We start from the raw sequence: 14,244 nt of genomic DNA on the forward strand, positions 1-14,244 counted from the left end.
CTGCAGAATTACTCCACTTTGATGCCATTTTAACTGTAATGGCTCCATGCTATGGCATTCTAGAAATTGTAGTTCGTTGTGGCATTAGAGCTCTCTGACAGAGAAGGCAAAATCTGTCACAAAAGTACAATTTCCCAAGCTGCACGAGGTATATGGTTCCATGTCTGGTGGCGATGCCCCAAATTGAAAATCTATTGGAAATGTCTACATATAACAATTGAAAAAATGCTGAATATAAAATTTGAACTAAGACCTGAAAGATATTTACTAAATATGGTAAATAAAACATCACCGGAAATCGAAAGGAAACACTGGCGAATTCTCCTCTACTTAGTAACAACAGCAAGACTCCTAATTGTTCAATTTTGGAAGTGAGAAGAGGTACTGGACTTAGACCTATGGTTACAAAAGTTAATAGACACAATAGAGATGGACAAGCTGACAGCTTATGTGAAGCAAAAGAATATTGATAAAGTTGAAAGACATTGGTATCCAGTATGTATCTATTGTAAAGCGAGCTGTTATAAGAAGGTTCAAGGTGAAAATCGAATGTATTCGGTAATGGTAAATAAGAAGTATTATATATATAGAAACTGCTTTATAAAAACAGACAGAAAGGGAACAAGAATCATAAGGCGGGCTGAGGGCAAAGGGAAGGTTTATTTTTGAGAAATATTACGGAAGGGGATTATGTACGAATCGAAGTATGTAACCCAGATAACAATTTTAAGAATCGTGAATTTATGTTGAAAATACACAATAAAAAAAGGGGGAGTACAATTCCCAGAATTCCATAACATTGAACCATGGCAGTTAAAAGTGTGTCAGACGGAATTATTTCTTCAGTGCGGATGCAACCACGTCACATTGGAATTCTACATATGTGGGCATCACAGTGCCCAAGAGATGCTACAGAAAATGGGGTTTTTCTTTGTTTTTAAAATCCTAGGCTAGGCAAACACATACTGCACATTAAATCAGATTATTTCCAGTGTCATCCAGAAGAGAATCCTTCTGATGTTCTGTTCTGAAGCCTCTTGTTATTCTTTCAGGGTAAGCTTTCTAGACCTAGATCAGAACCAACATATACATACATATCCAGATGAATGCTTGATAAAATGATCTTGTATTGAATTAAAAAAAAACAACACCCTTTCCCTTTCTTCCTTCCCTCATTATAAATATCTCCAGATTATTTGAGTGTTGGACTATGACTCTGGAGACCAAAGTTTGATTCCCAGCTCAGCCACGGAAACCTACTTGGTGACCTTGGGCAAGTCACACTCTCTCAGCCTCCGGGAAAGGTCATGGCAAACCTCCTCTGAAATCTTTCCAAGAAAACTCCATGATACTGTCACCTTAGAGTCACAATAACACCACAACAAGGCACACATAAGCCACTACACCACACTGGCTCAGTTTCCACCTGTGTCAACAAGGTATGAGGGAGAGCTTTTAAAAGAAATTCAATAAACAGACATTACTTTCTATCCTCCAGCTCCCCCTGGTGCCTGCTAACTTTAATTTCAACCAGAACAGTGTGGTCTACAATTGAGAGAACAGGGTTATTAATTTGAAACCATACACTGACTTTTCTTGAGAGCATAATTTTAGAGGAGTATGTTTGTAAGAAGGGGAAGGCCATGCATTTTCTCTATTTTTGTCATCAGCAAAAGTCAACCAAACCATTAATTTGTTGCACATGGATAAGTTTTTTTTTTAATTATTCAGTTCTACTTACCTTTTGGGTCTTTCCTTCCTATTTCTAGGGAGTTCTATTAGCTTTCAACAATCCTTCATATCTATACTAATAATCTGAATACCTCCTGAACTACTGACCCATCATAGCTGTGTCTTTGTTTAATATAGATATGGGGAACAGTGGAGAGCTAGGAAAATAGCATGATTCAATTCTGCTTTGGTCTGCTTCTCCTGTAATATTGCATCCAGTTCTGGACACTGACAAACTGGCTTATGTCCAAAGGATGACAAAAAATGGCCAAAGCTCTAGAAGCCAAGCCCTTTGAGGAACAGATGAGGAAACTGGATACATTTGTTGTTGTTGTTGTTGTTGTGTGAGTCAAGTCGTTTTGGACTTATGACAACCCTAAGGCAAACCTGTCATGGGTTTTTCTTGGCACGTTGCTTCAGCAGAGGTTTGCCCTTGCCTTCCTCTGAGGCCAAAAGAGTATGACTTGCCCAAGGTCACCAGTGGGCTTCATGGCCAGACTGGGATTCAAACGCTGGTCTCCAGAATCCTAGTCCAATGCTCAAACCACTACACCACGCTTGGCTTTCATATTTAGTCCTTGAAATATTTGAAGAGCTGTCATGTAGAAGATGGATGCTGCTGCTCCAGAGGATAAAGGTGTCATGTACATTCATGTACAACTTGATATGAATGTCTAGTTATAACCCACTGAAGGGGGTGGTGCTTATCTATGTTTCTAACCCGAAGATCCAGTGTTGTCCAAGGACTACTCCGGTGATCATGTGGCCAGCATGACTGCACCGAATGCTGTTACCTTCCCACTAAAGTGATACCTCTTTATCTATTTGCATGCTTTCGAACTGCTAGGCTGGCAGGAGCTGGGACTAGTGACAGAAGCTCACCCCATCATGCAACACCCGGGCCTCAATCTGCCAACCTTCTAATCGTCAGTATTGGCATCTTAACCACTAAGCCACTGCATCCTATCATCCAGAGGATAGGACACTCAAAATTACCAGAAAGAAGATTTAAACTAAACATTAGGAAGACCTTCCTGATGGTAAGAGCTGTTTGACAGTAGAACACACTCCTGCGAGGTGTGGTGGAGTCTCCTTCTTTGGAGGTCTTTAAACAGAGGTTGGATGGCCATCTGTTAGGAGCATCAATCTGCTTTGATTGTGTATTCCGGCATGGCAAGGGGCTAGACTGGATGACCCTTGTGGTCTCTTCCAACTATATGATTCTACAGTTCTAAGAACTCATAACAATAAGAGCTATACAACTGTGGAATATCAGAAGATGGACTCTCCTACATTAGAGGTTTTTAAACAAAGCTTAGCTGGACACCTTTCAGGGTGCTTTAGCAGTAGGTTCCTGCACTGGGGTATCTTCCCATTTCATGTCTGGGCTTCTCCTTGGGAGACTGTGGCATTTGTTGCTGTAGTTCTCTTGTTCATACACACACACACAATCTCTAAATGACATTTCTGTTGTCTTAGGAGATTATCACACACAGCTTTTAAACCGTGATTCCCATTGGTGATGGTGATCACACAATGCCACTTCCCTCATCTAGCTGCCCCATCCCTTTTCATTCACGAGGGAAACTCATGTATGAATTGCCAATCACACAATGCCAAAGGTGCGAAAAGCCATTCCCAGGACATTTGTGCAATTGGCAGTCATGTGGTGTCATTGTCCCCCCATCCTCCTCATTTTAAAAAAGTTCCCATTTTTTTGTGCAATTTCAGAGCCCCAAAGCCTCAAAATTTTGATAATTTTTAAAAAAAGCTTACAACAAGGCTGAAGAGCTACGTAATTGTGCAAAAAATTGAAAAAATAAAATAAAAACCTAAAGGCATGCTGGGTAAGTTATAAAGGACAGGTTATGGAACAGGATGGTGGTGGCAGCTCCAGTAGCGCAAATGCAAGAAGTGTGGTGTTGCCTGCTCCAAAACCAGTATTTTGCCCTTTGATTTCGGCTTGCAGGATTGCAGCACAAAAGAGTGTAGCGTGATCATCTTTTCTGGTAGTTTCTGATACCAGCTGCAACAGCTCGACCCTTTTTAATTCCAAGACATCTCAGAACAAATATGTTCCATTTTCTTCTATCTGTCTCTCTAAAGCTTCAGTGCAATTTCACTTCTGCTCAAGGATTCTAAAAAAAGTTTTTAGAATCATTTATCTTTCAAACCTCACACTACATACTTTAAAAAGTGAAACTGCTACAAACACCTCAGAAAAGAATGCATGGACAAGGAGACAATAATAATGGGCAAAATCTGTCAAAATCCAAGAAGTCATACTTCTTTAGTCTGGAAGATCTCTCTGCTTCTTTCACAGACACATACACACATACCTTACCACAAGAATTCACAGTCTAAGGCTGCAGTTCTATCTACATGGGACTTACTTCTGAATTGACAGGTATGGCAGATATAAGGATGAGCTTACTTTGCCTTGGGCCTACTTTGGGGCAGAAATCCAGAATCTCACTCTGCAAAATACAAAGGGACCCCAAATATGGAATATCCAGCTAGCTTACCAAATTTTAAAGAAAACAAGGGAATACAATCACCATCTAAAGAGACACATACGTATATACATTATCTTCCAGCTGCTCTGGTTTGGCAGGAACAGTCTGGATTAACTCTTGGCCCCATACAGATGAGCCAAAATAAAGCTGCTTCAGGCCACTTTGGAGGTATGCTGTTTAAATGATGCATGCGTCCTCAGAGTCCAGAAGCTGTTCCAGAGCTGTGCTCCAGTCCTTAGGACTAGATCGTGGCTTTGGCACGGCTCCTGGACTCTGAGGATGCATGCCTCATTTAAACAGCATACCTCCAAAGTGGCCTGAAGCAGGTTTATTTTGGCCTGTCTGTATGGGGCCTACTCTCCCTTTTTAAGCTGTTATTAAAATATCTCTGTTTCTCTGTTCTCCTTGCACTCCTGCCCCCTTTCATCTTTGGCTTACTTCAGTTGGCACAAACAGAATTAAAAGTGCAAAAGTAGTTTGCATTCAACTCAGCAGGGGCAGCGATGAGTCGAGTGGTCGAATCTCATCCTTCCCTGTAAGCTCAGGCAAAAACAAACTGCTGCAGCCTCTCCTAGCTTATCTAATGCTCCTTATTAATAATTTTTGCGATCTTGACCACATGCTGATGTTGTGTGGCCACACGTCCTAATTTTAATCTGTGAAGTGTATAATACACAGGGAGATGGAAGGAAAGAGGGTGGGGGGAAGGGGATCATTGAATCCACTGTTAAATAACCATAGTGCTATGTTTCGATGTCACTTGGGCACTTACAGACGTGTAACCATAGTTATGTAGCTATGCAGTAACTCCTGGCCCAACTCTACTCAATCCCCACCTATCAAACCAGGGATTGTGAGAATTGTGAATGCAAATACGGATAATGAATACAAAACGATAACAAACAAGTAGCTGTACGTTACGCATTTGACTGCCCAAGTGAATTCTAACCTTTTGATTTTAGTAAATCTTACTCTTTAATAAGAATATTTAAGAAAAGTGAGGCAATAAAAGAAAGACAAGAGAGAGACACGTTTGGTTGGATAAATATCTTTTATACTGAAATGCATAGGTGAATCCAATAGTCTATGGTACTTGCTACAGGGACCCACAAACCAAAGGGGGAAAGTAGGTGTGGGAGAGATCTGGTTATTCCCAAGCTGGAGGTAAGCAAAGAGAAAAGACTGAGGCAGGAAATTGATGGAAGACTAATGTGCTGGAAGGACTGAGAAAATCACAGGTGAGAAATTGCTGTGGAAATGCCTTGGGATGGGAAAATATCCAAGCATTCTTCTAGTTTTATTAATAACATTGCTCACCATTCATGAATCCTGGAAACCAAGCTTGAAAACATTATTTTTGGGCAAGGGAGTTACGACACCCTGAATTCTCCTGCCAACAAGACCACGGAACATGCTGGCTGGGGGATTCTGGGAGGTGTGCTCCAAGCAACCATTAACTTTTCCAAGCTCTGTCCAGTTTAGACTGTGTTCTCTTCTCCTTTGCTTCTTTATGTTAGGTATAAATGTACTTGTGGTCTGAGGCTCTTCTTTTCTGTTAGCCCACTCACTTTGTTTGCTATATTTGTTGCTTATGAGACTCTGAACCCTGGCATCACTATCTGCCACCCGTCCATGTCTCCAGGTTTGGAGTCCTTGGTCTGGCACACCAAATACATAAGACTCCACTGGTCATGCTATCTGTACATTACAGCCTGCTGTGCATTTTCTAAAATTTCTCTGCATTTACAGCCTGCCACAGCAGGACTCGCAAGGAGGATAACTGGCTGGCATGGTTGCTTGAGCAGAATTAGAGGTTCGATGCAACCTCAAAGTGAGAAGGAATAGAGTAAGAGGGACTACCAAACCAGTCACACCAGGATCTGAATCTTGTGCATGAAATGGCATCTTAATTTTCTAACAGAATGAGTCACCCTCTCCCCATGACCCTTCCCCTATTGACAAGCAAATTCCCTTTTTCCCCCTACCATTTTTGGTACAGCTAAAATTGCCCTGGGAGGTTTCATCAACATTATTATTTTATGGTTAACTTTATTTACACTCCAAATCCAGGATTCATGGCAGCTTAGCACTGAGTTATACCAAACTCAAGGTTTTAGCATGTTAAACATTGCCTTTTGAATGTGCCATCCCATGCCAACAGCTGCTACTTGTTCTGATGGGTTTTGATGAAGTCATAAATAAGGACCACTCTTTTCCTGCCTACACCACACAAAACAGATAAGCCTTTCCCACATCAAAAGGTAAAAGTGAAAAATCATGACAGAGTTTATTGGCTACAATCAGGGGGAAGCAGCTCTAGAGAATTCAAGAAGGGAATGAAGGTGCCATCTTGAGCTGCCCACACCTCCTTTTTCACACTGGAAAGAGACTGACAGGCGTAGCTTGGGAGAAGAGATGCAGATGGTTAGATGCACATCTTAGCAGGGCAGAAAGCCGGAAGATATGTAGCAATAAATAAATATATGTATAGTATTCATATAATAGTCCATGCACCAAAGAGAAGAAAAAGTTTGCATTTCGACATGCTGTGTTAATGGAAGAAGGGAAATATTTTCTCCTCAGAGTCTAGCACCACCTCCATTGCTTGTCAGCACTTCCTTCCAAAGTTTGATTTTTAACAGCTGAGTGGGTGACAAGGGCAGCTATGTTGGAGAAAGCGAGGCAAAGGTGTCAGTGAGAGGGACTGAGACAGCAGGACTCAAAAGGGTGAGGACCGTGCCACAGAGAGCGAGGTGTCATGAGGATGGGCAGGGGAAAGGGCTGGTTAGGATTTCATAAGAAATTGTAGAATTGGGCATCCTAACTATGGATGAGGTATGAGGAATTAAGGGATGACATTCAGTTAGTTATAACTAGTTTAAGATTACATTCTAACACTGTAGCAGACAGGACTTGGGAAAGCTCCATGTGTGAGACATTTAGATCTAGGGATGGGACAAAGAAAGACCACTGAAGAGATAAGGGGAAATCATTGAAATGAGAGTTTCATTGAGGAAGCAAAGAAGTGTTGATTCCTGATACTTTCCCAATTAAAAATTTACTCCAAGGGAACACAGACTCCTTATGACTGAATATACAGTAGCATATCCCATAATATTTTGATGAAGCATGTGAAGAAAAGTTCATCCTATGTATACACTACTTCAAACAGGTGGCCTTCAGTGACCATGCTGGTTGGGAATGATGGGGTTTGTAGTCCAACATATCTGGAGGGGACCTCATTGGGAAAGGTTGTTATATACAACCTAGACAAACAACAACAAAATAGATTCCTGCACTGCTTCACTGTAGATCATGACCATGGGCAAATTTCTAGGAATTATGACCATGCCTTTGGGCTCCAGTGATTTCCGGAATTATGACTTTGCTTTAAAACAAGGTGCAGCTCCCCTGCACTTTGTTTGCTACCCCTTAAAGGGTTTTTTTTAAATTTTGTTTTACAAAACTAGAGAGGGCTTTGCAGCAATTCCAGTTTTCTTTTGGGGAGGGGCGGTATGACCTATGATGGGTGCTGTTGGCCAAAAACTCTCCCTCCAGACCTCCTGTCTTCCCCACCTTTGGTATAGATTAGAGCAATAATTCACAGGTGAGTGGGGGTCATTGATCGTCTTATTATTGTTTCTTAATTTAATTAAATTCTCTGCCTTTTACATTACAGTATCAGGAAACAACACTCGTCAAAAAAGAAATCACCGGAGCCCAAATGGCATGGCCTTTAAAGGGATGAGTTAAGCAGCTGCTTCAGATTTGGATGTCAGTTTTCATGACACAACTTCATTTGAGTATGTCACTACTCATTTCATTTTCCAAAGGCAGCCCTGGGGAAAACCATGGAATAGGGCAAAGGCCAGGTCCTGGGTGGCCCCTAGTTAAATTTCAGCCATATTACCCATCACTTCTCACAAAGCAAATACAGTCTGGTCTATTGCCCCTTACTCTTTACTCCTCCCATCCAATAATCACGGCATAAAATTAGCCAGAAAATAATCCACATTCAGGTCGAAGTGGGTAGTTTCTCATCCTATGGAAGTTATCAAGTACTTCAGTTGCAGATGGGTCAGGGGGAACTGGAAGCTCTTCTTAAAAATTGCAAGGCTCCACTCCTCTTAATCCATATTTGAGCAAAGGTATAATCTCTTTGGGGCCTTTTAAAAACAGTCACTCAGGAGACCTTCACAGGCTGGGTTGTGCAGCACCTTTGTACCTCAAGCACTGGCTTTACTGCAGAACAATTTGTACTGTAATGACAGGCACCGTTTGAGACAACACAAGATCAGTGAAACTTGGGGACATTCAAAAAGGGTCACTGTGACTGAGGAAGCACTAGGGGCATTTGTAGGGGACTGCAGGGGGCATGGAGAACACCGAGTGACACCTCAAAGGGGGGGCGTCTACCTTCTGTTGTGCAGTGTACCGCTGTGCCTCTCCACAGGTAGACTGGGATTCCTGGAGACTGAAGTTTCTGGGAAAGAACCAGTCCACCTGCCTGGAGGCATCAAGGAGGCCAGCCAGGGTGCTGTCGGCACTCTACAGCAAATTCTGGAGGCCTTTCCCATCACCAAATGGTGCCTAGACCCCTTCCAGACTTGCAACCAAGGCAGGTAGACTGGAAGAAACTGGGACATAGAGAATCCCTTCATGTGCCCTGGTCCACCAGCCATTGGCAAAAAATAGACCAGGGCCTTTCTCGCCCATAGCAGCCCAATTTACTCCCAAAGGACCACTGGCCAAGCAGCTCCGAGCCTGGGAGGTTACAGCATGAGTTACCACATTGGGGTGACTCCAACCCTAGTGACACCATTGGGAAGGACTCCTGTTTAACCAGAGTATTAAAAATCTACAGACAGAATTCTCTATTGTATACCTTTTAACTACATAGCAGAAATGCTAAGGAACCCTGTTAGTGAACTGTAAAGATACGTAACAGGATGCCAGCAAGAATTTCCTGATGTGCACTGGGCTTTAACAAAACACATTGGCATTCTCTAGCCAATGTCCCAATGTGCATTAGTCCCACTGTGCACTGGGGCTGGTTGTGCCTTGGGGCTACTTGTTCATTGGTCCCAATGCACACTGGTCCTGATGCGCATCAGTCATTTTACTGGCTCCACTACATAGTAACATATCAGCAACCCCCTGCTGAATACGGACTTTGCAAAACTGTTCAATTCCATTTTCTGCAGACGTAAGTCCACTAACAAAAAACATAAGAAGTCCCCAAGTGAATTCTGGCCTCTGTTTCTCTATAGACATATATAGAGTCAATGTGTGTGTGTGTGTGTGTGTGCTTTCATTGTTAACCTCACCAGTTTGGTTCCATCGAAGGGAGGTAAAGGAGGAGGGAAGCAACACACTAGAAGAGGCATTTAACAAAATGTGAATGTGAGAGAGGTTGTATAAGGTCAGGGTTAGGGCTGGGTTTCAAGCTGGAGTCATGCTCTCAGGAGCAGATTTCTACAGGCAAGGCTTGACTTAGGGAAGTTTAGTATCCCGGGGTACGAAGAGGACTCATTCTCACACTAGGGAGGTAGGGGAAGGTAGGATTCCAGTTGGGGAGAGGGGCAGACCCGTTGGGGAGAGGGGCAACCCTGTTGGAGACAGGCTTCCCCGCCGCAATGTAGAGGGGTGCACAAAATCAGGGTTGATGTAGGTGAACCCTTGGAATTCACTCTGGTCAATGCTTGCCAGGACCAACTGGTCTGGGGGTGTCAGCGCTGGTGGTGCCCGTGTGAAAAATTTGTCAAAGTTTTCTCCGCTCCGGCCACACTGCAAGGGAAGGGGGAGAGTGGGAAAGGGGCAATGAAAATGAAAATGAAAAGAGAAAGAAAAGAAGAGTTATCTCTCAATCCATAATACAACTTTTCATCATTTTTTCCCATCTTACTTGCCAGTAGCTATGCTACATTTAACTACAATCCTATACAGATTTACATGGAACTGAGGTACTTTGAATTCAGTGGAGCTACAATCTGAGTAGATATGCACAATTCCATTGTTAATGAAATGAAATTGAAATGAAGTTAAAATGAACTGTGGTGTGTAACATGAACTTTCATAGACTTGGTCTGCTTCTTCAGATACATGGCAGTAGAAGAGGGTCCAAAACACACTGCAGAAATAATCCAGTTTGGGACTATTTTAACTGTCCTGGCTCAGTGCTAGAGTATCCTGGAAATAGTAGGGTTTTTTTTGTGGTACCAGAGATCTCTGACAGAGAAGGCTAAATGTTTCTCAAAACTACAGTTTCCAGAATTCCCTTAATGTGTGCATTGAGCCAAAACAGTTAAAGTGGTCTCAAACTGGGTTATTTCTGTAGTGTGTTTTGGACCCAAGTCTATACAACTTCTTTCACAGTTAGTCTCAAAGGAGTTGCAGGATCCCTTTGCATACTGATATTTTAAACTAACATGGTTATGTCTCTGAAGTATGTAAGTATGTAATATGAATAAGTAACAGATGTACCAGGAGTGTTACTGCCTGAGTATGCAAATGCATGTGTGCACACTATGCATGGTATGAATAAAAGAATTTTGTTGGATGCCACAGTCTTAAGAAAAGCCATGGTTATTGCTCTTCTTTGGGTTTCATGTCTGAGGGAAAAATCACCTTGTCAAGAATTCTCACTTTTGTGAGACTTATGGAATGTTTTTTGGGAGGTGGGGGATGGAGGTAAATGTGCATGAAACAATGTGCATATTTTAAACATGCAAATGGCTAAAATGCACACAATTGCAAAATATTCACCCATATATTATTTTGTCAATGATGAAAAATGCATAGATTAGGTAAATGAATGTGCATATGTGGGGGAATATGATAATGTCTATAAATTTCCATGCAACTCCCTCAGAAGATCTCTCAATCCATTATGAAATGAAAAGAAGAAATCGTAGCTGGGATTTTGAGAAATGCAGTGGAATTGAGTTGGATAAATTTTCACATCCCAAGGAGCAAGCTGGCATAGCTGAATGGGTCCTGTGAGGAAAGCTACTCACTGGCCTGGGGATGAAAGGTGGAGGAATTTCCAGCTGCTCTAGTCGCTCCCAGTCCATCCAGCGGAAAAAGGCATGTTCCCGAATATCCCGCTCCCCATCTATCCCTGAGCCCAGACGCTTCAGTGGATGTTTGGTCAAGAACTGGGAAAACAGAAAGGAAAAAGAAGTTTGCTAGTAGTGTCTTCCTCTTCTAAGGACATGCAAATTCCAATCCAAGAATAATTCAGGGTGGAACTAAACATTAGGAAGCAAATGGTCCCAAATCTGTATTTTCCAGGCAGATTGTAATGTGTAGGCTGAGCAAACATACTGGAGAAGACAGAGGAAAGGGGAAAATGTTTAAATCCCTCTGAGACCAGCTGATTCCTCTCTGCAAATGTGTACTCCAGCCATATTTGCACAAAACTGGATTTGATTCTGCGTCAGAGCCCAGCTGAAAAAAATATCCATTAAATCTCCTGAGCAAGCATTTTTCAACTTGTGAAGGAAGGGATACGTGCATACACAGCCCATCCCTGTCCCCATCAGCAAATCAAGATTTCTCATCTTGTTTAGTTACAATGGGGTTAGCACCAGAGGAAAGCTGCGGGGGGATGGCCACCAGATACCACCACAAAAAAATTTAAAATGTTCCCAACAGCTCCAAACTCCTCTAGGAACCTTGGTAGGCAATTTTGCTATTTTTTGGACCCACTTGTACCATTCTAGGTCTAGGACAGGTCTTTTTTAACAACACAAAGTGAGTGAAAGTCACTTTCTGGTTTTTTCCTGGCCTTAAAATAGTTGTGGGGGACAAAAATACGGCAGAAATGTTTCCCAAAGGCATTTGGGAGCAATTTTTTTATTTTATTTTTTTAAAATATAAATTAAGCAAGAGGGCTAGGATCTACAAAATTGGCCCTAGGACCACATGTGGCCCATGGGCTGCATTTCGCTCACCCCTGATATTCTATTACCTTTCATAGCACCACAACATCAGGAAATATGAAAAGCTGGTTTTTCCTCTGGGTTGTGAGAGTTCTGATCCAAAACTCACCCCTTTGCAGATAGAAACAGCTTCTCGTGAAAGAGATTTGGGATAGGACACTGTATGCTCCATAATTGACTGGAAGAGTTCATCTTCATCCTCTCCATCAAATGGTGGCTATGGTCAGAGAGAACCAAAGGGATAGGTGAGAAAGGTTCCCTTTTGTTCAGAAAGAGAAACAACAGGAAAACACCAGGTTGGACACCCCACCTTTCTATGCACTTCAAATGCAGGACTTCCTAGCTTCACTAGGATTCATCTTCCAAAACATTAATGTCTTCTCCCTCTTATTAGCTCCATAGTCTTTGGGATTCAGCATGGTTGGCACTATAGAAACCTACTGCCAAAATCCATTTACCAAAGAAGCCAATCTTTAATTAAAATCCTGTGAGCCATGTGCACAAACACAAATGTGCCCATGAGAGAACAAGATTTTGTATCCACTGGGACTATTGTCTTGGGAAAATCTATTGTCTTTGGGAAATGTGTGGAATATCCACACATAAACCTCCCAAAGGACTGAGATCATCTTCATAAGGATCCAGGGTCTGTGGGTTTCTTGCCCGCCTTGTGATTTCATTGTTAGAATCAGATGTCACTTTCCCCAGATACCACAAAGATAATCCTTGAACTGAGTGACTAACTTGAATTGAATAATTGACTAATCCTTGAACTGAGTGATTTCCTGTCTAGACCATGGAAGGTTACTTTTCAAAAGTAATTAATTGCAGTTATAACCCCAAGACCCAAAGTTGCTGATTGTAAATTTTAAAAAGTATTTATTAATTTACTTTCTCAAAAGCATGTAAAATTGTTACCCTAGAAGCCTCTGGTCTATGATATCAAGCATTTTCTCCTTCTGCTGCCTCAGCATCAATGAAAGGTTGCAGGGCAGTAGCACAACGCAGTAATTGAACCATGTAATATTTCTTCTTCACAATTTAGTGAGACCATATCCCCATAATGACAAAAGTGACTAAAAGTTGCAGTTACATAGTAAAAGGAGTGAAACCATGTCTTGGTAAGTTACCACAGTAATGTCATGTAATGTAGAGCCTCCATTTGTGGAGAAAGGAAGTCACACTCTCTAGGCCTCAAAGGAAGGCAAAAGCAGAATTTCTCTAAAGAAATCTTGCCAAGACAATCTCATGATGGATTCACATTAGGGTTGCCATAAGCTAGAAACTATTAGATAGCATATAATAACAACAAGTTACAAGAATTAATTACTTCAAAGCTATATTCCTTCTTGATCACACCTACCTGCCCAGCTAACATTTCATACAGAAGGACACCAAATGACCACCAGTCCACAGACTTCCCATACGGCTGATAGGCAATGATCTAAATCAGGAAGGGATGGAAAATGAAGTCATTTCAAGTATTATTTTTTAAATTCCACTCTCTGATGTGAACAACTCCAATGCAGCTTACATACTGTATATACTTGTGTATGTTAAGAAATTTATGTCAAAAAAATGACCCAAAAAACCTGGGTCAACTTATACACGGCACAATACGATACTTGACTCGAGCCTCTTCCCAGCCAGGCTGCCTCTGCAAAGGACAGCCCAGCGGGGGAGAGGCTGGGAAGGGTGACCAATTGCTCTGTAGCCTGTATCCTCCTGAAGTCTGACCCTTGACTTATCCACAGATCATACCAATACCCATAATTTTGGCCCCAAAAATTGACCTCGACTTATATATGAGGTCGACTTATAGGTGAGTATATATGGTAACTGAAAATTTTGAAATATAATACAATATTACTGTGATACTACTTATTGTTAGTACTGTATACAAATTATATATTTTTAAAAAAACACAATATATTCCCACCAAAAGTCAATAGAAGCACTAGTACAGCTCAACTAATTATAAAAACCCAGTGAAATAGCATTTGGTTTCCAACCAAATGTTAGAAAACTAGTAGAGAAGGTGTTAGAAGTGTATC

General features: G+C 41.7%; 1 protein-coding gene across 2 annotated transcripts in view; it reads right to left on the reverse strand.

The window, feature by feature from the left end:
• Positions 1-6,367: 6,367 nt before the first annotated feature.
• The window catches only part of PRKCG (protein kinase C gamma), a 60,942-nt gene continuing 53,065 nt past the window's right edge, over positions 6,368-14,244 (reverse strand). The window contains exons 15-18 of one of the 2 annotated variants that reach the window (XM_042471433.1): positions 13,554-13,634; positions 12,300-12,407; positions 11,264-11,404; positions 6,368-10,034 (exon numbers count right to left, since the gene is read on the reverse strand). In XM_042471433.1, the coding sequence (XP_042327367.1) occupies positions 9,783-10,034; positions 11,264-11,404; positions 12,300-12,407; positions 13,554-13,634 (582 nt within the window). In that variant the 3' untranslated portion in view covers positions 6,368-9,782. Of the gene's footprint in view, positions 10,035-11,263; positions 11,405-12,219; positions 12,408-13,553; positions 13,635-14,244 lie in introns of those variants that run through there. The other variant, XM_042471434.1, reaches the window with a different exon arrangement.

The sequence above is a fragment of the Sceloporus undulatus genome, chromosome 6, assembly GCF_019175285.1.
Source record: "Sceloporus undulatus isolate JIND9_A2432 ecotype Alabama chromosome 6, SceUnd_v1.1, whole genome shotgun sequence".
NCBI lineage: Eukaryota > Metazoa > Chordata > Lepidosauria > Squamata > Phrynosomatidae > Sceloporus > Sceloporus undulatus.